The 26,768-nt window shown below is 38.1% G+C and overlaps 1 protein-coding gene across 2 annotated transcripts in view; it reads right to left on the reverse strand.

Moving 5' to 3' along the window:
• Positions 1 to 26,768, reverse strand: part of olfm2a (olfactomedin 2a) — a 45,907-nt gene that overhangs the window by 7,182 nt on the left and 11,957 nt on the right. Inside the window, exons 1-2 of one of the 2 annotated variants that reach the window (XM_072368589.1) lie at positions 18,679 to 19,080; positions 7,226 to 7,375 (exon numbers count right to left, since the gene is read on the reverse strand). In XM_072368589.1, coding sequence (XP_072224690.1) covers positions 7,226 to 7,375; positions 18,679 to 18,822 — 294 coding nt within the window. In that variant the 5' untranslated portion in view covers positions 18,823 to 19,080. Of the gene's footprint in view, positions 1 to 7,225; positions 7,376 to 18,678; positions 19,081 to 26,768 lie in introns of those variants that run through there. The other variant, XM_072368590.1, reaches the window with a different exon arrangement.

Below are 26,768 nucleotides of genomic sequence, written 5' to 3' on the forward strand. Positions count from 1 at the left end.
GCAGTTCCTCCTCTCTGCAGTATTTCACTTAGCGTAATTTTCTTTTTTGATATCCTTACAAATTTTTCAAATTGGACTGTAAGTTCATGTTGCATTGAAATAAAATTGGGCAGTCTGCGTGTCTCTTATTTTTGCGTTGTGGTAAAAATCTTAAAGCAGTGTATAAAGAAGAGAAATGAGCAAAAATTAAGGCCAGGCTGCATCATGTGTCGTAGCATTTAATGGACCAAAGGCCGGCCTTAAAATATAACACAGCAAAAACAACTATTGATTCGACGTGAGGTAATTTGTTTGTAGAAACTTATCGTGCACAGAACTCATTAACATGTAAACAAAATGTGGATAATGTCTATAACATTTCCATGGATTGTCATTTTTCATAGGCCACAAAAGAATAGAGAAAATATTTTTTTTTAAAAACTGCAGAGAATAAACTGTTGTTCTATACTCAGGTTAAAAGAAAGAAAATGAAATATTGTGATGCCTAAATGTACATTTGGCTCTGCTGGATTTGTTGGTTTGCAAAGAGAATTCAGATCATTTTGTTACACATCAACAACAGATTTGAACAATAATATCAATTCTATGACTGTAACTTTCTTCATGAAACCAAAAGATGAAAAAAGAGGGAAAAAAGGAAACTTGATGAAAGATTGATAAAAGCGACAGAGAATGATGAAACTGACAGAAATGTAATTTAAGTTTATGGAGAGGAATTATTCTGTGCTTTTATTTCACAATCGCCTCACTGGTCACTTCACTTTCTCACTGCTCACTGGCTGCACTTCTGTTGGATATAAAATCAGAACTTAGATCCATGATTTAGGACATTAAGTCAGCGAAGTATTGCACCAAGATATGCAGTCAAAGCTTTACTGTGGACCTCAGAGGTGGTTGAGCTAGACAAACAGCTAGACCTCTGAGATCTAATGTCTCTGGTGTTGTGAATAGTTTTGGCAAAGGGGACGCATCCTTTTGTTGAACTTGTGAAGATGTATACATGATCTTCAAGATATAATCCCTCTGCTATCTGTCAGTCAAAAAAAGTATATCCACAATAAAACCTGGTAACACAGTGTAACTCATAGCAACCTATCCTTTAAAGAGTGCAACTGAATCATATTTAGGAGCTCATGGGAAATCTGGTATAAGCTTGTTTAGATTATAAAGGATGAAAAGCTTTGCATCTTCCACATCTCTCCCTGCGTACAAACGAACTGCAGTCAAATAGGTTTTACAATATCAGTTCTTAAAAATAAAAATAAAATAAAAAAGAACACAGAAAAATAAAATCTGATATTTGAAAGGACATCACACTCCTGACTGATAGTAATATTACAGTCATTGGGAGAGGGGCTTGATGGGGAGATAAATCATTTCAGAAAAGTTGTTTTCAAAAAGGGGAATTAATGATGAAATCAATGAGACATGATACGTTGAGGGGAACATGGTGGTGGGCTGAAAAAACTGTAAATTTAGTGAAAGTAAAGTATTTTGATATAAAAAATATTCTTTAACCATCTATCTAAGTGTAATGTATATGTTGCCAAACCTTTTACTGGTAATGTTTGGAATTTGAGAGAAACTAAATCACTTGAAAGATTCAGTGAGCCATGATGATTTTAATTGTGCATAGACCTCCTGCCTTAATAGGCATAAATGTATGAGCTTAGAGGTAACAGGGTGAGCTAATGCAGTTTAGATAAAATGATAAACATTGTTTATTTAACTGAGTGACAGAAATCATGAAAGATATTTGACACATCATTTGTTGAAAGTTAAACTTTTCAAGGAAGTTCATTACCTGAGAACATTCAGTCTGAGACCCCCACACTTAGCAATCAAGGTGCAGATATCACTCCAAATGCACTATATTAGTGTATAAGGTATACCTTGTAAATTGATTGCATTATTTTCCCCTTATGTCTGTACCTTTGAAAGAACAAGCTTTCATCACTAATGACAAAGATGTTCCTGCATGTTGTGGTACAGAAACATAACCACTGGGAATGACCAGTGGTTATGGCTTCAGTCAGTTCATCACTTACACTAACTTGCATGTATCTGTACTGTGGGAGGAAGTTAGTGTAACATGAGAAAACCACAGCTAAGATTTAAAAGACAGGATTCTTCTTGTCCAGCAAAGCCTCCAACTGAAACGGTCATGAAAGTAATTTGTTTACGCCCTTCAATATGGCCCGTAACAGCGTCCTGTAGTGTACCTTCCCCAGAAGTAACAGAAGAGAAATTTGACTTGTCGCATTGTTCCCACATCAGAGCATATGTCATTTGCAAGTCATCTTACAAGTCCATTAAGAAACCACAAGGTCCTCATCAGGAAGAAGGAATGGGGTTGGATGCAGCAATTAAGGGCTTTGTTTTCGACCATGGGCCTTGCAAGACATGAGATTGAGAACACTTTACTAAAACACTTTTGTCACCTTCCGATTTGGTTTAGACAACATTACTTGTTAAGGGTTAGAAGACTATAATGATTGGGTCTAAAATATTCTTTTTACAAAGTGAACATCATCAACACTGACTCCATTTTATATGCTACATGGAAACACAACATAATACTGCAAAGTGTCACTGTCTCATTGTCTTTAAAAGTAACATCAGTTGGATAGGGTTTGAAATCAAAACTACAGTTGTATGATTAGACATCAGTCTTGGTTAGATATAAAAAAAACTTTTATTTGTACTGCAACAGTTACCACCAAATACGCCGTTCTTACCCTTCACATGTAGCTGCTCTAATGACCCCTGGAGATCACATATTCTTTGAACATAATTAAAATCCCTATCTGACTACATAAACAAATACCACATGGGCATGTTTTGGGGAGGACAATATATTTTTGTCACAGTACAAGGCAACTGTGCACACCACTTTGATGTTGCAGCCCACGCTTATCTATTAAGAATTCAGGCTGTCCTTTTCCCTGTATCTCAAGGTAATTAAAGGGACAGTTATGTGTTCTTACTTGTCAGTGATCCTTTTGTACCTTTGAAAGTAAACAATGCTTTGCATTATTTTTTACAAAAGGGTCATAGCTGCACCTTACAGGCTATTAAAAATGCATTTAGGTGAATAAAGTGAGAGACTGTCCTCCTTCCCAAAATGCTTCCATTTAGTGGTTGCTCTCACAGACAGATACAGACAAGTCTGATCCTAACCAAGTGATGTTATTTTCTAAAGACAACCAGCAGGTGATGATAGTTCATTGTAAGGTGTTGTTTTTATGTGTAACCAAGGCAACTAGCAAAATGGCCTCGATGAGGGAGATAGTTGCATTGTTAAAATAATATATTTCCAACCTAGCTGCGATTGTTTTCTTATCCTAACAAAGTGACGTTGATGCCTAAACTCAACCAAGGTTTTAGTTTAATTTCTGGTCATGTTTTTTCCCCGTCACGTTCGGTTCACTCAAGTCACCTGTTTCTGTTTCACAGCTGCATCCCATCACCAATCACCTCCCCACAGTATTTAGTTTCCAGGTTTCCCTCAGCTCATTGCAAAAGTCCTTTCCTCACCTTTCCCCATGGTTCAAGTTTGTTCAAGTTTTGTCTGGTCAGATTTTTGCCGGAACTTACCATAGTCTTGTTTTGTTTTGTGTCACAGTTTAAGATTTCTGATATCCGGCTCAGCCGCGCCTTTTGTTCTCGTTTTTTTAAATAAATCAACTTTTGTTTGAACTCTGCATCTGGGTCCTCCCTTCCACACCATGCTATCTGACAGAATCCCTGTTTTTTTTGTTAAAAGTTATACATTTACATTGATATATTTATTGAAACCACTCTCCTCCAAAGAAGAGATTGGCTCCATTTATTTCCTCTATTTAATTATTATTTTCTGTCAATGTCTCAAACACTAGGAAGCTGATAAAGAAGTGCAAATGTATAAAAAATATCAAGATGATGTTCATATGTCATACAATAAAAGTGAACAGGCTCAGAGTTGGAGGTCAGAGTATAACTATGCATCTGTCAAAATAAAGTATTATGCTCCCGTCACAATTATGTCAATGTGTTCAAGTTATGGGTTACCAAAATGTGACAGAATGAACCTCATGGATGAGCAAACATGCAGCTTAGTAGGCGTTTATTGAATCTCAGTTCTCAGAGGAATCAGTTTTGCACAATGTTTAATTTTTCCCAAGTACTAAGCTTATTCATACTTTGACAGCCCACTCTGTTGCTGCATAACAAACCTACTGCTTACCACACCCCCTCATCTTCTGCACGTTGCACTGAACTGGACAGAAATCACCCTAATACTAACAAATGTTGCATGGTTGTCACGCATAGAAGAGGCTCACGTGTGCATATGTCTACCACCCACATGAACAGACGCCTGCCCACACAGACGCGCACCATCACAACTCTAAGCACACAAAAGATATGCACAAACAACACAACAGACCCAATTCTCAAAGGTCACAGTTTGGCATAAAGTCAGTTTTGCACCAAATGCTGTGCTTGCCTACTCCCTGACAGCCCACTCAGTTACTTCATGTCCAGCCCACGGCTTTCTATACCCAGCTCATCTCCCACATGCATCGTGAACTGGTCAGGGAATATTTTGTCCCAGAATATTTCCCCTACCAATAGAATAGATGCAGGAATGTGTAAAGTTGAAATGTACCATTAGCTTGGAGTCTAAACAAAAGCTGTGTCACCATCCTCCAGGTCTGTTGTGAATGCTCCTTCTCCTGACTGTCACCATCTGATATTTACATTCAGTCACAGGTTTGTCTGCATCATGTCCGTGTAATCATGCATTCTGCACCAAGCATGCTTTACTGTGCCCTCATACAGTGTTTTGTTTGAGATAATCTCAACTCCATCAATCAGACAGAGGTCAAACGGTGATGTTTAAAACTCTGTGCTGAGTTTTCTTGCACTGCCAATTCTCAGGGTCAGCTTTGGATTGAATTTTTCTTCGGACTTTACACAGAGCCAAATAGTGGTTTTGGACAAGGCTACTTTACATTCTTTAAACAGAGCACAGTTTTGACATTGTTAATTTACCCTTGGCTTTCTGTGCTACAGAGCACTTTTGTAGATCTGGATCCCTCAAACAATTCCACCACATGCTCTGGGTTCAAATGAGGATGTCTCGGTCGGCACTGATCTAATATGTGCACATATAAAGAGACTCCCACAGTCTTTTAACTTGTAGCTTTCACTTGTGTGCAGCTCCAATAGTGCTGACCCCAGGTGTCCTCATTAAGCTGGGCTGCTTCAGATATGAGCAACAATGTGATGTGTACACACAACACACACACCAGCATAAACATCCAAATTGTGTAATAAATTGCAAAACAACAATAAATAATACCTTTGAAAAGTTTATAATATCCTGTTCTGTTTTTCTTTTTGACACGTTGCTTGACACAATGCTTTGAGTACTATTTTGAGGTGTGAAATGGCATAGCTGACAGAAACTGTGCATTCAAATTCAAATTCAAATTTAAATTCAAATTCAGTATTGATTACTCTACACCTACAAATTAAAGTTTATAAACCTTGGAAAACATACATATTTTTCTTTTAGATTTAATTTATTAAAGCTTATATACATATATTTCAGAGAGGAATTTGGACCCTTTGACCTAAATCCAAGTTCCCACCAACCTGAAAGTTGTGCTTTTTTCCAACACTGTGATTTAAGGAAACAAAATCCCCTCGCAAACTTGACAGCTCATACAATCTTTCAAGTAAAAAGAAAAATGAGCAGAGTGCATCCATATACTATGTGTATAATACTACATCTGCTTTCGAATATGGGGTAGACATTATAAAAAGTGTCTGCTTTAACCCAAACTGTGATTTCTTAATAAATCCAAGCAAGTTGTTTTGGTGCCTAAATCTAACCAAAACAATAAACGAAAATCAACATGAACATTTAATGAGGGTGTAGAAATAACAGTCCCCTATTATGCATAAACACAGTCTCTAGTCTGAAAGTCCTGGGTGTTTTTCTATCACTACCTAAATCTAAACCTAAAGAGTTTTACTTGCCCGTGTAAACAAAAAAGAAAAACTTGACAAGATTTCCAAAAGCTGCAGTGACATTTAATAGATTTATAAAGTCTGTCTTTGTGACAGAATGTGATTTTTTTTAGTTGGAATACGCTACTTGTGAAGTGTATGTGAGATGTATAAATGTATAAATGTTTTCTGCTTTAACAGCAGACAGATTCTCAGAAAAAACGGCAAACTTGAGAATGAATGCACTATGTGGATTAAGGTGTCTTGTAGAGCCTCAGAGCTTATCCAGCATCTCTATTTACTTCCACCTTTCCTCACAGGACCACATCAATGTCAGCCCCCTCCCCTCTTTCCTTCTTCTCAGCTTTCCCTGCTCTAACATGCTTTGTGAATCGTCTTTTTCACCAACACTCTGGTTTTAACATAGACAACTCTGCTTTGACTGAGCAGTAGAGATGAGAGTGCACCTATGTGGCTCAATGAATGATCTATCAAGCAAATTAAAGCCACTTAATACTGTTTCACATGCTTAATACTTTTAATTTCTATAGATAGTTTGGTACAAATTAAATGGCGGAGGTGTATTGCCCCCTGGTCTTGAGAATCAATAGGCAGCTGTTTGTGAGCAGATATCCTTCTGAGATATCCTCTCAACTTTGGATTTATATGTCTGTGAATCCGACACTTGCACAGTATGGCATTAGCATACCCCGCCCAGTCAATGACACTCTACCACATGTAAATAATACAGTGATTTGCGACTATTACTAGTGGCTTAATACAATTTTTTTTTCTTACATGACACGAGGATGCACAAAAATGATAGTAGAATGACAAGTACAGTGAGCCTTACTCACTGCTGCTTGCTGTGAGTGTGCACACAAAACATTTACCACTGCACCTAATTTAAAAAAAGCTATTTTCTTAATATTCATCTTGTGATTTTGTAATAATAAAGATAAAATGTGAAGGATCATTTCATCCAATTTCATGGGTAATTTTATTGAGACAAATAATTATTTCACTTTCACATATTCTTAAAAACTTTAAAAAAACTTTCAAATGGTGTCATGTTTATCTCCATGACTGACCAGTTATGGGGTAAAGCATGATTGTTCACTTTAGCAGCCTGTATGTGACAGACGCTGCCAGACACAGCGTGATAGTTTGTGTGTCTATGTGGGTAACAGTTGAGTCTCAAAGTGGGTGTGCTATTGACAGCTGTCACCTTCTCCATGAGCTGACGGAGCTGTCTGCTGCGTGGGTCGCGGTTACACATGTTCTGGGCTGGTGCAACCACGGTACAGATACACTTTCCATCTGCGTCCTGTGCTGAACTGTAGATCTGCCAGCCTTCCTCTGGGCTCGGGTAAAGAGCCTGCAAAAATACAGAGACAAGTATGAGTCAAAGCCCAGAAACTGGTTGTTTCTGTCTGCTGTTGTTTATCTGTGCTGCCGCCAAACAGGATTTTCAAAATGCACAAGACCAGACAAAATGTTTTATTATGCCAGCACACATCAACAGTAATCTGAAAAGTGTTCCCCCCTTCTAAAACATTTCCAAGCTCATAAATGTACCACATATCTAAAAGTGTTGTAGAAAATGTTGGAGGATAAAAGACTCCTTGATACATTCCATAATCGTGATTATTTGTGCTCATTCTGTCACCATGAATAAACTGGGGAATATTTTTCCCTTTGAAAATCTGTCAAAAAATAATCTTTTCCAAAAGAAAAAAAAAAAGGCAAACTATTCCACCAGCAACTCAAAATCACTCGTAGTCAGTTTCAATATGAAAACGAGCCAAAGACTGACAGAGGTGTTGCTCACAGCAGTTAAGAAAACAAAGTGGGCTCGGAGAGTTATACAGAAGATAAAGGAGCTGGAGAAAAAAGAAATGGTTGTAGATTAAGATAAGACAAGCATGTTGGTGGAAACGACACAAAAAGGATAGAAAATACAATGACTAAACAATAATAGGGCAAGGGCTCAATGGTGGTTGGCAAACGACAAATGGAAGAAAAACAGAGATTTCAAAGGATGAAGAAGAAGGGGGGTTCATGCTGGACATGCGTGAAAGCTTATTATCTAATACGTTTGGACAGAGAACGAAAATGAAGCTGTTCAGGATCGATAATGTAGCCCCTCACCAATGGAGGAGGGTTGAGGCTAAAAGGATGGATGACTCTCTCTCTGACTAATCCAATCAGAAGAAAGGATGTATGCTTACAAGCACACACACATGTGAAAAACGCAGTTTACGCAAAGCTAGATCATGTCTCATCTGTGACTGTGTGCACATTAAGCAAAATGTAATGAGAGAAGGAACAACAGTTTCAGATGAGATTTTAAAGGCCTATTTAATGAAGTGGAAGGAAAAGCCAAGAAATAAAATCCTGCAGTTGCCTCTCCTGCTTTTCGTTGTGCTGTGCTCCCACCTCCTTGGGTTGGGGGATCAGATTAAAATGTCTTGGGGGATAGGGGCGCTATGTGATTGGAGTGTAAAGTAGCAACCACCCTGCAAGCCAATGTGCTCACTGTCACATCTTGTCACTCCTGCCAATCCCTTGGCACTCCATCCCCTCTTTCTCTCTCTGCTCCTGCTCTCACCACCTTTCCCTCCTCCTCCCTCAACCTCTCAGTGTGAGTGTATTTTAAATCTGACATATTCTAAATTTAACTCTGGCAAATAGACTGCATATATGTGAGTAACTTGTATATATCCCATGCCAACCCTAAAATGGCATTGGACATGTAGTTATTTTCCTACTTTATCTCTTTCATTATTCTCAATGCATATTAAGTAGACTCATGGCATTTTCCAATAAATGCTTTTAGATGTAATTAAAATTCTCAAGTAAGAAGTAATATTCTATTCATGCTGTATTACATACACACATTAGTGACTTTCCACTTTAATGACTTACCGTTAAAATGTTGGCACACAGGCGAAATAATCATCCCACTATTTTCAACAATATTGTGAATTAATGTGCAGTCAGTCCTGCAATAATTTACACAGCTTTTTTTCTGTCAGACAGAACTCCTTTTGTCATAATTTTCTCCTCTTTTTGGAAGTCAAGCAAAGGAAGACTGTTAGGTGGAAAGAGAACAGGGGTTTACAGCAGCCAGAACTTAAGTTTAGAGAAGACAGTCTCCTATGCAGACTCCTCCAATTTATTTCCACAATATCTGATGGTAATAATATTACCATAATTCCATAATATTCTGCTTGTTGCCAGTGGAGTTGGGAGAGCTTCTTTTCTTGTGCAGGTTTCCCTGTCCACATCATATTCACTGTCAGGATTTCTGTTTTTCTATACATATGAGCATACTTTACTAAGTTTATTGGGTCTAAAAACTAGGAATCTTTTGGATCCACAAGGTTTGTGGGGAACAAAATTCTCCTAACAGCAAACCCAGACACACTGTTTGGGTCAAATCTGTATTTCTTGCATAACACCATAAGACAGTGTTTGCCTAAACTGATGAAAAGGAAGTAAAATTTAAAAAAAGATAAAATATAAATAAATTGTCGATCTTGCAGAACTTCTAAGCTGTAAAACTGCACGTGCTATATCATATTGCTTTTAGTGACATGGTACCTGTAGGTTTTAATCCACATGTGCACATTCAAAATGTTAGAAAGTGATTCCTACACAGTATCATTATCCATGGTGCATAATGGTAATGACGATTTGGACATTGCACTTAGCACATTTGCAATAATGCAATAATGTGCTTGATAGGAGAAGTCCACCCTGGCATACATGGCTCAGGTCGGTTGTCAATTCACAGCTTTTTAATTCTCAGCCCCTTCAAAGTGTTCTTGGGAAAAATGCTGAACCTCAAGTTGTTCCAGATGACAAAAGAGCATGTTTCACAGCAGCCCAATGGCTTAGATTTCTACTTTAATCACAACATATACATGTAAATATATAAAAAAGTATTAAGTATTAAGTTCTAGTATTAACCATTAGGTCCTAACTTTTAAACCTAATCATTCATAGATGAAAGTGCGGTAGTAAATAGCATTTACTGTTTTATTGTAAAAGTTGTGCAGAAATCAGGATCTCTCACCAGAGGGTGAGTCTTTCCATGGACCAGAAGCACATTAGGAGATGTAGGACGTCCACATGCAGACTAATAGTGTTGTTATGCTGATAAAGTACTATTACTAATAGTTATAATGATAATAAGTGATGCTAATGATACAAATACCAATAAACATTTATTTCGTGAAACTGCACAATTTTGGTCTGCTGGCCAATGTATCATTTCACATTCTGTTACAAGATTAGATTAGTATAAATGTGATGTCTCTACTTCCATTTCCTTGTCAACAGGTCTAAGGTAGTTTCCATGTAAACTGTTTATGGAAAATGTGTTGTAAATATCATCATCAGTATTTATTTATTGATTGAATGCTGGCTGCACATACATTTCCCATCAGGAATTATGAAGTTTATTTTACCCTAAGATAAACTTAGGAGAAACTAATTGAATCCCTTCAATTCCAAAGAAGTGCTATAGAGGTGAAAAACTACATGTATTATAGCAAAACATCTCAGAAAAGGATGAATCTTCATTCTTTACTTTTATTTGTCCATTTGTTACCATCCATTTATCAATATCCAATATGACACTAACATATTCTAAACTGGTTGATGATTAAAAATTTGGTAAAATGTTACATGCTCAGAGAAACTAGAGAAAGCCATAAGTCCAGGAAGAGTCCCTAAAAAGGCAGTGGGATGAGGAAGTTCTCATCTGTTTGAATCTTTCTGTCAGGATGCATGTGCATGTCTGTTTGTATTACACGTATACTGACATACAATTGTAAATTGTAAATGCAGCAATGATCAATACTGATCAATATCGAGGAGAGTTTGTTTCGGAAAGTAATAATATATATGTTCACTGCAGAACTGCAGGGCATGTTTAATGGATGTTTTAATATTGTTGATGTGCACAAGAAAGTGGATCGTAAGGCACAGCAGGCACAATGGCTCCTCATTACAGATGGTATCCTGCAGTTAACAGGTGGAGGTTGGCCAAGCTCAAACTGTAGAAACAACTGAAGTTGATTATACTGCAAGTTTTGATAAAATGAGCTCATACCCATACATGTGGGGGCTGTCTGCCTACACACCACATATTCATTTTTTGGTTTAGAAAGAACCATGTGAATGGATGAAGAAATATGCATACATTTTTCATATTGCTACCAGCTTCAAAGGGAGCTGCAGTTTGTGTCACAGTAGCTTTCTTTTTAAAATAATATGTTACATTTATGGTTCACAGAAAAGTGAAAAAAAAAAAATCAACATAGTAATAACTGGAGGCATATCAGCTCCATTATCATACTTGTGTCGCTTGCCAACATATTTAAACTCGTGCTGTGCTCTTCCTCTGCTTCTCCCCGGCTGGTTTCACCGCAACACATCTTCTCCTCTCTTCATTAATGTTTCATAAATGCTAGGCTGAAATTAAGAGCTTATTTGAATCTGTACCAATTTCATTACCACCCACCTATCCATTCTGCTCTAACTTTCCCATTCTCATCATAGTGGCAGTTAGAAAGCGGGAGGGAAGAAATTCTTAATTGCAAATGTAGCTTTGTGCCTTTATGCTTTGTGGCTGACTGCAAGTAGATCTTTATATTTAATCTCATAAGCAAAGTTATCTCTCAATGTACAAAAAAGCTTACATTTTTTATGGGAATCTCGTCCATTTATGTGAATTTAATTAGGTCTTCTCACTGTAGTGGTGAATAGGTTATTCACATTGGCTCATTTAAGAGATTCAAATCATATGCAGTATCTCAGAGACCTCATTAATGTTGGAAAAATAACTTTCTCAATATCTAATGTTGTCCAGAATTATGTCCAAGATATGCAAAATGAACTGGAGCATGTAAAATGTTTGCAAACCCTTGCCGAACTGTGTGTTGAGTGGCAGCAATAACATCTAACCAGTGTTGTCACCATCATATTATGAATGGTGGCTCACTTGAGCACCAGAATGAAGGATAATCCTCTCATCCAAGACACAGATAACAATTTCAGCAGAGAGGCGAGGTTTAGTTCACTGGCCCATAAATCCAGTCATTAGATGTGAGTGATGACACAGAATCTCTAAGTGCCAGATTTGAAGTTGTTACAGGACTGCTGTGCAAAAGCCCATTAAAGAAGACATCAGCAATGAAAACAACAGGAAATTACAGAGGGCTGGAAAAATGAAAAATTAATTTAGCTTGCTCTATAAAAAAAAAAAAGTTAACTTAAAGATTTCTGGCATGCCCCTTTTGGGGTTCCCTTTTGGATTTCACATTTTACAGCTTGGGTGTGTAAAGCCTCACAGTCGGCTGCTGGCATCCTCCAACCATTAGCTCCCATCCTCCCCAGAGAAAACTGAGTAAAGAATGAGTTACTGATATACTCATAGGCAGAAAAGGAAGCGATGCGGTTTTAAAAAGGCTGACGGAGACGAGAGAAATGGCTCTAATTTCATCTAGCTTAATTCAAATGTTGCCCAGTTCCAAAGCTGAATAACAATTTCGGGTGACTTTCAGCTGAGTGTGACTAAGAAGAGATGGCAACAATTTTACCTCTGTCTAATGTCTATGGCAGAAAAAAAGATTGAATTTCACACCGTCAATAACTTACGGTACTGTATAAGCAAACATGTTCAGTTTTGGGGCAATGATTATGAAAACTAATTCATGACCTTGTGCCATCACCTGAGAAGGTTTTTCAGAAAGAAACCCAGAATCCTTGTTTTGGTAATCATTAGCAAAGTTCAGAGGGATTATCCAATTAGACATTTGAGCCGAACATATATCTGTCGACTTGGAAGAAAGCGGACTTCCTCTGGCGTTTCATTAGATGGACCCTGGAGCTGACTGCTGCAAAGCCAGAGTTAAATGAGATCATAAATCCACAGCTCTTTACTTTGTGAGCATGACAGGAAGTCTATTATAACTTTCATAAGCAGCAGGCAGAAGGGGCAAATGGTATAAGCAGGCCCAAATTCTGAGATATGGAAGAGAGTTGAATGTAGCACTGTGAACTGAGAACGCATCATCTCTGACAGACTGCAGCACCACAGAGGAGGGACCATGTAAGGACAGGAGGGCTGAAACAAAGTTGTGAAAACTGAAAGACAGATGATTAATGTGAATGTAGGAGGCATTGAGGAGAGAGTCTGAGAGTCAGAATAACAAAGTAAGAACTATCAACTAAAGTATGTAATCTGTCTCGTTCTTCAATTTCCATACTTCAATGCCAGCTTTCTTTATCCAACTTCTACAGCTTCCATGTATTCTCCTCTAAGCAAAAAATTTGAGAAGCACCAGCTCCTCTAAATACTTGCCAGCAAAGTAAACTCATCCCTCTTTGCTACTCAGTTCTATCTATATTATGGTCAAACAGACAGATCTCATTTATCAAATTTGTTGGTCATTGCCGTAATTGACTATATATAAATAAACATGCAAATACACACCCACACCCTTGAAAAGAACAATCAGTCAATACTCAATGCACAAGCCAGCTGCCGGCCTTTGAAATAAAACTCAATGAAGAGTTCCAGTGAAGCCCTGAGTCTCCTCTGCTCCCAAGGAAAACCGATTACCACAATCAGCGCAGCATGGTTGCCAGTCAATAATATGACTCATAAACTCATCATGCTCGACTCCCTGCAGCCTCCTTTTTCCTCCCTGCTGCCTTTCATTCTCCCACTTCATCACTGCTATGACTGCCGTCCCTCTGAATGACTTCCTGCTCTCGACCCATGTGCACATGGCTTGTTCCAATCTGGATCACACCTGAACAACAGCAGTGCTGGACAGATGCCATTTTCCTTTTTCCTTCTGAGTCAGAAGCTCAGTTGGAAAAGCGCAGTGAGCAGCTATAACTTAATACTTTTTGGAGCAGGCTGCTTGCCCCATGCCTGGTGCCCTGGTGAAAGCATTTGGCATTCACTCTGCTGTTTCATGTGAACAAGATAGCTCTATTGCTTCTGCTGTCGAACAAAAAGGGAGGCGAGAGAGTACTGGGGCAACTTGCGTGAGATATAAACTGTTAACATACACTCAGTGCTTCACTAGTGCAAATATGGATTAAAGAATTGCATGAAATTGTCATTAACTGCTTTTGAATAGTGAGGCGATGTGTCACGTTTAAATTAAGCTGGTTGGAATTATGTTCTCATGACAAATTAACCAAAATCCTGATATTCCGCTTTGTACATGCTATCACATACTCATTTACCAATAATAATAAAAAAATATTTTATGGTATTCATTGGGATTCTGGCTCAGCACACTACTCGCTGACCAGTCATCAGAGGACAATTTCAGAGCCTGAACCCAAATGAAATGTGGTTGAAAGCAGCCGGATAAACATCAAAGCAAAGTGCACAAATAAAATTCTGCACCAAAATTTCATCTTTAATCCTTAGCCAAGGATCTATCTTAACAATCTTCTTTATGGGATTGCATGGTGGGAGTGATAAAGTTCACAGTCCCACATCACATCCTGACAGACAGAGGCAGGGTGACCCCATTTGGATTCAGAGTCGGGGCTCTTTGTACACTGACATTATTTTGTTCCATGCTCCTTTTTCATGATGAGAATATTTAAGTCACCCTTTCCACCTCAAAGCCTTTTCTATTTTGGATATTAAAAAAAGTGGAGCCACACATACACACATTGACACCCTGCTGCTCTGTCTCTTAGAGCAGTATTGCGGGAATACAATCACAGCATGTTTGTGATTTATTCATGCCTGCCTTTCACACAGCTACCTGTCGTTATTTAAAAAGTAAATCATAATGCAGCAGTAATCCTTGACTGGAATTCTGTGTTTGCTGAATATGTTGTGAGAATCAGTAGGTGGGATTGTTGTAGAGCATATATATATATATATATATATATATGAGCTGGCATATATCTGATATATATTTTTTATCTCAACAGATCTGACTTTATCTTAGAGCAACAGGGCCCAACTCTGGGATAATATTTATTTTTCTTACATACTGTCCTGATCAGAATTTTAAGCAAAGGATTTAGAACATTTTCAAAAATAAGTACAAAAGAACCAATTGTTCAATATTATCAGATAATAACGATAACAACATAAAAGGCTGTCATATTGTGAATAGTCATGGTTGCAGAACCTTTGGCAACAACTGCAGCTTTAAAACATGTCTTGTAGCCATGTAGAAGCTTCTTGGATGTGTTTGTTTATAGTTTCTGTCTTTGATATACATTCAATTGCATAGAAAATTCATTTTTTGTAATAATAGATATAGAATCTCCTCAAAATTTTAAATAGGATTTAGGTCAGAATTCAATGCTAGTCAGTTTAAACCAGACCATTTGAACCTTTTTACCATTATTTTGCACTTATGAATGCTTTGTGTCATTATCTTGCTGAAAGGCCCATGACATTAATGTGAAAGCTTCTTTTTTAAAACTGGGAAACACATGTCACTCTTAGATGAGTTTTTAATCTTCCAATGTCATTAACTGTATCCAGTAAGAAAGTTGTCTTTCTTGTTCTTCGCCCAGACAGCTATGCTTGTGTCTGCAGTATATGGTACAAGCTGAAACTATCACTTCAGATTGCTCTAATTCAGCTTGAGGCTCTTTAGATGTCTTTTGTGGTGTTTTTTCCACAATCAGCACCAACCGTCAGGGTCCTTAGTCATTGAATTTCCTCTTAGAGACTCTTTACAATTTCATAAATGTGACACTTCTAGGTGAAATTGCTCATTGTTGAAATGAGCATTTAAAGATCTTTAGCACTTCCCTTGTAGCTTTTAGAATTGTTTTATTTTTGATAGTAAAATTAGTGATTCTCTCAGACAGCTCTTTTGTCTTTACAGTTGTGAATAAGAACCTGAAGACAATCAGCCCCATTTACACATTTAAAAACACAACCTTTTTCAAATTAAGCACAGGGGAGCGTTTTTTTTCATGGTCTTTGGAAAACTAATTGAAATTAATAAAAAGAATGCCAATACATGCATTTGGAATTGTCTACTTTTTGTATAACTTTCTTCTGATTGAACACAATCATTAGGCATATGTGCTTAACCATTTCATGTCCTGCTCAATTGTTTGGTCATCTGCTCATTAAGTAAGATGGTTTTGTACTATCCAGATGTGTGCAAATGTCTTGGCAGGGTTGAGCTCAGTGCCATGGCAAAGACGCATATAGAAACTCAGTCAGCTATGTTCTTGGATCAGCTGGTTATAATATGGGCATTGGGAGCAAGTGAAGCAGACTTTGAAAATAGCTCTAAGCACTGAAGGCAGCATGTATTGGTGTCAGGGTGGGGGGCAGCCATACAACAGCCACTGGCATGCTAGCTCAAGAGTGTCTCAAGACCACAGCAAGATTATCTTTGATTAGAACTCTAAACCGTTTGTGAGTCATGACTGCTTCTTAGATCATCACAGGCAAATTTCTCATTAATAGTGATGGGACTCTGAGGCGAGGTTTTACATTAAAGTTGTATTTGCTGCCCCTGTTTAGGGGTGGGTGGGTAATAGAAAATAAATTTTCTATCATAATAGTTTGTAGTAATACAATAACTCCAAGCAACATCTAACTGGCTCGTCCGTTTTGATCAAACTTTGACGAACTGAACTTCAGAAGCATTTCTCCCTCCACTGTTTTGCATGAGAATTTCCCTCAAAGAAAATATGTATAGTAATTTGTTGTATTGAGTATTTTGAAATGTAAATCTCAAAGTTCATAGTTATGAGTCAAGAATAACAAGAATTGCGATGTTGGTTTTTGTCTCCTTGGAAAACAAGGCACAGAAAATTAAGATATGGATCTTATGACCAGAGAAGAGTGTTCAATGCAATTATGAAGTTTAGTTTAATTTGTATAAAAATAGTATAATAGTATAAAATTTCTGCTGTGCATATAAGTGCCTCTGAACCAATAATAGAAAGCAGCAGCAACAACAAGGGCAGGAATCAACTTGTATACATGTATGACAGACACTAGGCTAAAATGTACTAGCCAGTACATGTTATTTTGAGCAAGGTGCCAGCAAACTGCCACCAATGGGAGAAGAAGTCATTTAGAAGTTTGGTCAGTTTTATCCTGTAAGGAAGTCAACTAGCAGACAAGTGAGGAATAAATCTGAACCATATGTGAAAACCTTGTGATTTATTTATAACCCCATATTACTTTCAGGATGATGTTTGCCTAGTATTGGATAAGATCTCTTTCAAATGATTGCATGCAATATATATCCAACCAAGTCCTTGGATAAAGCTTAATCCAAAGCTTCAGCTGTGTTTCCTCATATATTTTGAAGAGAGTATGATATTCCAAACTTGTTCTTTCAGTGTTATAGTTAATATTGTTTATGATTTTACTTTGATGTTGCACAGAAATATGACCTGCTCAGTGCTTGATATTTTCCCAAAGGTAACAGCAGAGTGTCTTATTCTTTGAATAAAACATTTTAACTTGATAGTTTATAACAACATTAAAGAGACATAAAAAAAGCTGTATGGGTCATATGAATTACAAAAATCCTCATCAAACAGATGGACCTTAACCCTTGAGACAAGAAGCCTCAACACAATACGTGTACATTATGAAACACACACACAAACTCTTGCACAAATATGTGAATTAATTCATGCATACACACTCATCCAGATGGTTATACACCAATTGGGATACTCAATTGCTGCCAATTCAACAGACCAGAGCATTTTCTTAATGGGTAAGATGCCATAGAAACACACTCTGGATAAAGGAAAAAGCACTCACTCGCCACAGATGTCTGCAGAGTCTGAAAATGTCTTTTTGTCTGTCATGAGCATAACGAGACAGGCAGATAAAAGTTTACAAATAAAAGGTCAATATAGAAAGAAAATAGAAGATAATCTTGGAAAATGTAACCTTACTTTTATATCTGAAAATACCCCCAATTCTTGCATGACAAGTATGAGGTCATTTTTTTTATTTGATGAGGGACCGTTGTAAAGGATGTCAGGACAAACAAAGTAGGGAAGGAATAGGGCACAGTCTAAACTACAGAACTGCCGCAAGTCGTCCCCATCAGCCTTAAATATGAGCAACCTCCTTCTAACCCTCGAGGAGACTGACAGATAAGATCAGCCTGAGAATCAGGGAGGACAGTTCTCTACCTCCCATCACCATCACTCTGGCACAAAAATATAAATAAAAAGAATCATATGACTTAACCACATGTCCATACTGCATTCTCCATCTCTCACAATCACACGGCCACAATCTAGCATAATTATTTTTGTACATCATTCATGCCTGGTTGAAACATTGCTCTCACATGCATATCTAGCTCCATCATGTCTCTAGTTTGACACAGCATAGCCCTTGAGACAGACTCTCAGAGTCCCTCTCCCATCTGTACATCCCCTTCTGAAACTCCTCTGCTGTCTCTCTAGTTGAACATGAGCACATGCTACCTTATTCATTTATTCATCCATTCATTCTCATTTCTTTACTTTCTTTGTGCTGTCTTCTGCTGTGTCACTCAATTTCATTTGTTACATTATATTTATCTATTTCATATATTTACCACCATTACGTGTTCAAAGATGGATAAATAAACAGGGAAAGCTGCAAAATAGAAAATTACATTTAGTTATACTTACGCTTACAATCCTCTCTGAGGTGCCCCCTCTAGAGATAGTGGTCCCATTGAGCCCCACCAGTGAGGGAAGAGTCTGAGACATCCAGTTGGTCACCATGGCCATAGTGCTGAGCACTGCCCCAATCTTAAGCATAGGAACGCTCATGTTTTGTTCCTGCAGGGCCCAACAGCCAGCTCTGCCCTGCCCTAGCCTACACCTCAGCTCCAGTCAACACCCCCTCTGTTCCAGACAGCTTGAGCAGGAAAACAAGCCACTCAGCTTCTACTTCAGCCGGTGCAGCAGCAGATGCCCTAGAATGGATAAAGCACAGCTACCAGACTTGCACACCCTTGGCTCAGTCAAAGGATGGGCAGAAACCATTTAAAGAAGAGCAGCTCACATCCAGGAGCATCACACTGAGAGCCTTTCCTCTCAGAGTGGCTGCCTCAGCTTCACGCCCGTCCTCCCTCCCACTTCCTCTCTCTCCCGCTTCTCTTCTTCAAGATGCAAAGCTGCGCATTGGCTGCCTCTGTCTCATCCCCTCCCCATCAGCCACTGCTCTGTTTTCCCCAGCCCCGTTTTGCATGCATGTATCCACTCTTTTCCTTCCCTCTCTTTTTCTCTGACATTTGGCTATTCTGTCATGTCTCACATGTTGGTGTCTCAGTGTGTATGTGTGTGTGCACATGCATGTGTATGTGTGTGAGAGAGACTGATTTGAGATCGGTAATCTGTTTTCTATGTTTTATGACATGTTAGTGTCTGGGGCACTTGAGTGCCATACTTTGCTCAGTAGGCTGCCAAGCAGTTTCCTCACACTGTCTGTATTTAATAGAAGACTGAGGTTGTGGGGGGGTGGATGTGAAGGTTGGTCAAGGGCTCATAAGTGTACGTGGCCAGCTGGTTCAGCAAGATATTAAAGTCGGAGAGATGCAGGTGTTCCCACCAACTGCTGCCTCTGGCAGCTCATCTATCACTCTTCCTTATGACATAGCTGATATTAGCCTGTAGCTTGCCCCTTTATTGTGTGAACCATGAGTATATTCCATTAATCCATTTTCTATATCCGCCTTACCCCTGTCATAAGCATATATATTAGTGTCACATTGAGCTGAAACACCTTGTTGATACTCACTATACTCACTATCTAACAATATGCTGAAAGAAGACTAAATTGACATAAACTGAGAAATTGTGGTTTGAAGTATTATTGCTTCTATAAATTAGGCTTCCTTGAATAAGAGGAATTAAATGTAAATTTTCAAGCTATACAATTTAACTATTGTTCTTTTGCTGTAAAACAGCTGGCTTGTGTAAACTTTCAGCACAATCACAGCCAGTAGTCTAGCATTAGATATCAAACAAACTGCACGTCTGCCTATTTTGAAGTCATTCTACCTCCGGGACTGGGTCTCAAAAGTGATGCTCATTTCACAGCAGATATCTGATATATTCAGAAGTCCTGATTGAATCTGGCGATGTGGGGAAATTTCTCCAAATTTTAGGTCCCTGAATTTTCCACTCACCTCTACAGGAATAGGCCAGATGAAGGGGTATGGAAATTGCAGGATGTGTCAAATTTCTCCTTGGGGCTTGAAGCCTCTCCTTGCAACAATTTCTGGCAAGATATTTGGTCTCTGGCAGTGTCATTTTACGCCTTAAACAGCCATGCATAATGATGACAGAATGGCCTGCTCAGGCAAAATGACCAGGTCATCCTCCTTTCTTGCTTTTCTTCCAGGTCTGCTGACTTATTCATTTTGTCAGCCATGGGTGGGCTCCCCTCCCCAGCCAGTCACACGGTGTGAATGATATGGGCTCTTCTGTGTGGGATGTACTGTGAAGTGAAATGAGAAGAGACAGCTTTCTGTAGTCCATCCAAAAGTGTCGGCACACTTCAGCTCACCTGCAGGCTCCAACATCAAAGCTGGATTCAACTTTTGTACCAAGACTACCTCCATGTGGCTACCAGTGGAACTGCAAAGATAAGATTTTTAATGCAAGTGATGGCAACCCCCTGTTGTTGTTGTGCAAGATTTAATCTGGTGGCAGGTAGCTGTCACCTCATGGTAATACTTCAAGGAAGGGTAAGGGTGACTGTGAAAAATCTGTTTAGAGTCATGCTTTGTCATGTCTTACAGGGGTTAGGGCAACCCACACTCAATTATACACACACACAATCCTGCTGCTTTCTTATAATTGTTATATCAATGTCTAATATCTTTTCATGCTGAAAACATAATTATTCAAATCATTCCAAGTGAATTTGTGTTATGATACCTATTATGTTAATATGAAACTTGATATATATAGCCTATATACTGTATCTATGGATGTTTTTACACCAATGTTTATATTGAAATTATATTTAGATTTTCTATGAGGTGTTTAGACTTCAGGGATTTTGCTCAGAGGGTTGATGTAGGACAGGAAACCTTTATTTTGCAAGCTGCAACGATATACATTTAATGTGGTATCTAACAATAAATGTAATAATGTTCACATTCACTGGGTGGCAGCAAAGATTTAAACATGGACATTGAGATCTTTGAACCTTGAGTCTACATTTGAGCAAGCTATTTTTGTCAGATTTCTCAAAGAAAACCTGGTATCAAGGTAGGTGGGGTGAGCACATCACTCAGGATGGGGCTTATTGATATCCCTTACATTGTTAATGAGAGCCTCCATCTTATGTGGTTAAAAAGGTAATCTGGATAATTCAACATTGTTAGACTAAGATGTCCAAGACTAAAACACTCTCAATCTCTAAAAATGTTCTCCAGTGGCTGCAATCTAAACAGTTTGATTAGTGAATATGCAAAAAGGGAATAAGACAAGATATCTTCACTTCTTTTTAAATGTCATACTTAAGTCTAAAATTAGTCCTCATAAAGAATAGGCACAACACATTTAGAAGTGGTTATTGGTGAGGGTTGAGGGCATGTCAGAAACAGTTTTTGTGTGTTGCTTTCTTATGTTCAGAGAATGATTTTCTTGTGATCTTTCAGCCATCAAGATCACAAAATATTTTATGACCTCAAAAGAATCCAGTCTGTCTTATCATGATCATCAGATAAACACATGCAGGATTCTGAAATGATAATCATCAATTGTAAGCAGACTCTGATTGTTGGCCTCTCACAGTTCAGTAACTGAGCAGAGTCCCCAATTTTTTCACATCATCCTCTTACTGTAGTTATATCAATAGAAATCAGATTAGCTGAAAGTACACATATATTCTTGTACCACATTTACTACGATTGAACATATATAGCCTTCAATTCAGATATAAAGAAATACAAAATTCTAAATGTATAGATTGTTATCAGATTATAGAACATAGCTATACTGAAATTTAAATTTTGCACACCACAAATGTCATATATATTCTCCAATTTTGACGCATTATTTAATCCTGGGCTACAGTGGGTTTTGCTGTGTAGAGCCATTTCTGCCTGAACCCTTTAAAATTCCATTCACTGAGTACAGGTCAGATGCCACCTTTTTAAAGTGATGGTCCTAATCAAGGATGGAAATAATGAGAATGATGAGGACAATCTGTCATACCTCAAAGAATTTGAGGCTCTGCCAATCAACTGATTAATCACAGAGCCTGTTGGCAGAACAAGCTTTCATTAAATATCATCCAGAGAGGGAACTGGCTATTTAACCTCTATTAATTCAATCATTTTTTATTCATTTTCACAGCCATTCCATTCTTCATAATTTCCACTTTAATAATTGACCAGCTTAACTTTCTCTGCAACTCTGCAGTGTTATTATGTGCAATTCTTTATCGTTTTCTTTTGTTCTCTTTCTTCACAATTTTTTTTTAGCCCTCAACTCTCCCTCATTCTCTTACTCTCCCTGTTGTTTCAGTGGCCCCTTTGGCAGTGAAAAATGGTGTGTCTCTCCTTTACCATATATGTGTCTTTGCCTAAACTATTTCTGTCCTGAGCTTATACACATTTACCGGAAGTAACAGTACGGCTAAATACTGTTAATATTGTGCAATATATGTCATAGTTGCAATACTGGACATACAAGTATATGCACATTGTGCTTTTTTTTTTTTTTTTTGGTGCTACAACATAGTATTTTTATATTCCTTTATTATAAACATCTAAAAAAAACACTCTCTTTCTCTGCCTGGGGCATGCTCAATGAAGGGCATTTTTAATCAGTTCAAATGGTGAAAATTCCCAGCAACATAAGAAATGGCAGCATTTATGCACACCCTTGGATGGCAGTAGAGAGCTTCAAAGCCCCAAGGCTATAGGGACAAGATCTGGGTGAGAAAACAATACTTGGGAGCAGAAAGCACCAATCATAGCCACTATTGTCCCTGAGCATAAAGACATTGCCAACAATAGATTCACAGCTAACATGCAGGGCCAAATTGCACCAAAGCTAATCACACAGGCTTCCTTCATAGTGATACAGAACTGTTATGATGTAGGTAGAGGGGCGGCACAGAAACTGAGCCCATGCCTGAGCTTTAAAAGATGCTGGAGTCATCTGGCTCTAAGAACACAAGCTAGTTTTCTGAGTCATGATTCATTAATTAACTGATGGACAAGGAGACCCACAGCCTTCTTAATGAATCAAGATCAAAATCATCTTAAACAAAGTGTGACCTAATTACCATGGTAACTATCTAAATGGCATAAATAAGCTGTACCCCTAGGTTCGGGTCAGAAGACACACTTGTGTGTTCTCAACATGGAGTGTATAATCTATAAATGGATCCTGTGAGCCTTTCATTGAGGAAACCCATCTGGGTTTTACATTTTATAGTGACCACAGGAAGAGTATATGTTCTTCAACCTTGCATCGACCCATGCAGAAAGAAAGAACAGAGAACACAACCTATCCATATTATGTTAAATAATTCTATCATTTCTAGCAATCTCCATAAATATAACAGAATGTCTGTTGGATAGTATATGAATTTTGACATGCACTTGGCTTGAATAAAAACCTTATTTGTGGGCCTATAATGTTGCATGTTCATCTTGCATCAGCACATACAAAAGACTAAATCCTAGAAATTCCAAAAAATGATGAAACAACTTCAAAACTTTGGACATGTCTGATAAATATAGCCTAGTGTGTTAAAATGTCATGATTTCTGTGTTTACTTGTGTTTGTACAGTTTCATTTGTGCATGTCAATGCTTCTCCATATTCCACTTGCACATGCAAGCAATGTTTTCTCTCCACTGAGCTGTGAAATGTCTATGGTACTCTCTAATGCTGGTTACCATAGTGTTGTGTGAGAGTCCTGGTTGGGGTGTCTCATGCATGTCATGGTCCTTTGATCACTATATTTAAAAAAAGGGATCAAAACAGCACGGTTCCCTGACTTAAACCAGCAGTATTTTTCTGCAATAGTACTTTTACAAGTGAGAAAAAGTAAAGAAAATTGGCAAAGAAAGTGTGTCTGCCCTATTATATTGGCTATATTGGCTGTTAAACACGTACCGTAACTGTGGTAGATGCCCCCACAGCTCTGTACTTCATAATCTATCACAAGAAAATGGTTGAAGATCCAAGCCCTTTAAACTTCAATGTTCTCTCACAATGTTGTAAAATGGTCAGATACAAATATTCTTTATCCGCTTGTTGAAGATTTTAGATAGATATCATCCTCCTCAATTCGTGAAATTTTCAAATCTTATTACATTTCTTTGCAACTGCACCATTGCACAAAATTGATGATTGATTAAATATTAATTATAAATAATATATTTTGCATAATTCAACAGAATAAGAAAAACAAATGCAATTTAAGAGGTTGAATTACGAAAATATTCCATTCTTGATCATTTCCTTGACTAGGGAAACTATTGGAATGAACTTATTTTGGTTCGGTCCAATGAATAATTTCCTTGGTTTATTGCTAGAATATGGATTCAAATTTATTCATACAAGGATTGAATACTCCTGATTGCTCCCTTGATTACAATCTTAACAGTCAATGGGGGCTTAGACAGTATTATTTGTGGGGTATTTGATAAGATAAACTATGTATGTATGTATGTATGTATGTTTGAGACCTGGACAGCTCAATCAGGCACAAGCAAGGCACCATAACTTGCCACAGGCTTGCCAAAGAAAAGCCTTGATCAAAGCAATACAAAAGAACTTCATGCGGCAATCAACTGCCATGCATTCTGCAGCACAGCAAGGCTCTGTTTTCTGCCCTTTTTCATGCCAACAGCACCAGCTGAATATAACTCATTGCTGCCCATCCTGAGGAAAAAATGCAATGCTAAACACACAGAGACAACTGTATACAGAGATGCATTCACATGCATAATTACCATGATCACTTTCTGCCTCCATGATGACCTAATAAAGTCTCACAAACCTACTAATTTCTGTAAACAGCAGATAAACGTATTCAAACAGCAGCAATTCAGTGCCACCTCCTGACCTTTTGTCCCCACCCAGCTATTCAAACATTCTCTCTATTACATAGGGAAAGCTATTCCTGTAAATTGAGTAATTACTGACAGCAAATTGGAACTCCTCTTCCCAGCAGAAAGGCTGTGAGCTGAGGCTCAGAGAAAGCCTTCTAATTGAAGCTGCCTCCCCATGGCCACTTGGTTCTTCAAAATGCCCTTCACTGAACTTGGGGAGCTGCCTTTTCATTAATAACCAGAATATTTTTTTATTCATCCAGATGTTACCTTGTCCTTGCAAAAGTAATAAAAAGTGTCTAATTTCTGTGGTGTGATTAAAAAACATTTAAGTAGGCTGTGAGCATTTTCAAATATATCACTGCACTGCTTATGTCATTCCATTGTAGATTGTGATACTCTGAAACTACTTTGTTTCATTGAACGTGCATTCATCAATATTTATAGACAGGCTGAGAGCTGTTTTTAAATGCCATGTGTCTAGTGCCTTGCTTAGATGACGAGAGAGACAGTAGATGAACGAGGTGTCTTCATATTTTCTCTTGGTCTCTTCCTGAGTCATTGTTTACAAATGTCATGCAGTCGCAGAGTGTAAGTATCATTGTGATTGGCTAATCACTGGGGTAGGTTACACAAGAGGAAAACAAGGAAAAGAATAAAACAGCAAACAGAAAATAATTTCTGAAGGAGACAGCAATGTTTATGAGATGTAGAGAGGTAGACAGCAAGAGATTCTAAAAAAAAAAGATGGTGTATTTTAAACTCCTTGAGGTGACAAATTTACATCTTGCCTGTTTTCTGCCACATGTGCAACAGCAAAACTAACAACAGTAGAGAGGAGTTATAAGATTCCACCAATTACAGCCTGATTTACTGCGGATCTGCACAGACAAATCATAATGCTCTGTGCTAGAAATGGTCAAGGGAAAGCAATGACCAGGAGCCATCAGCTATACTGTATATCAATAATGAGGGGACAGAAGCAGCCTGCAGTATCCAGCATCTTTGTCAAAGTTCACACTGAAGCCACCATTTTCATCCTCTTTCTTCAGGTCATTAATGCTCACAGACACTGTAACATTTAATTAGGGGGACATTATTAGCACAACACAGGCACATTGTGAGGTGGAGAGAAATCCCAAAACAGCCCCTAACTAGATATTACATTTACAGCCAAATTGAGTTATGGGCAAAATTGTTAAGAGAAACTTTTAGATAAACAAATGAGCTTGTCACTGTGCACTTTCATTGAGTTTTGGCATGCTGGTAGAAAAATAAGGATTATTAACATCAATAAATAGTCTTATATTATCATGTGTTCACCTACTTTCCTCTAACACCCAGATGATTCAAACCATATAATCTGCAAACTCTCTGTCGGATTGTCAAAATAAGGAGCCACTGATCCGTTCAGTGATTACACAAACAAACAGACAAAATGAGTATACAGAGGAGAAATAAGAGGTTTATAGGAATATTATAATATGGAGTTAGTCAAGTGTGAGATGAAAACCTCTATGAGCGGGAAGGTGGTGGGAGGAGGAAGGTAGAGAGGACTTAATGGTAAAGAGTGGCCGCAGTATCTTGTTCTACACCTCAGGGGACTGTTCTGGATCACAAGATTGAATCTCTCTGCGACAGATGTAGCATTCAGCGAGTACAAGGCATTGAGCTGTGTAATGAATAT

Source organism: Leuresthes tenuis, unplaced genomic scaffold (assembly GCF_036924035.1).
Source record: "Leuresthes tenuis unplaced genomic scaffold, fLeuTen1.0.hap1 SCAF_17, whole genome shotgun sequence".
In the NCBI taxonomy this organism is placed as follows: Eukaryota; Metazoa; Chordata; class Actinopteri; order Atheriniformes; family Atherinopsidae; genus Leuresthes; species Leuresthes tenuis.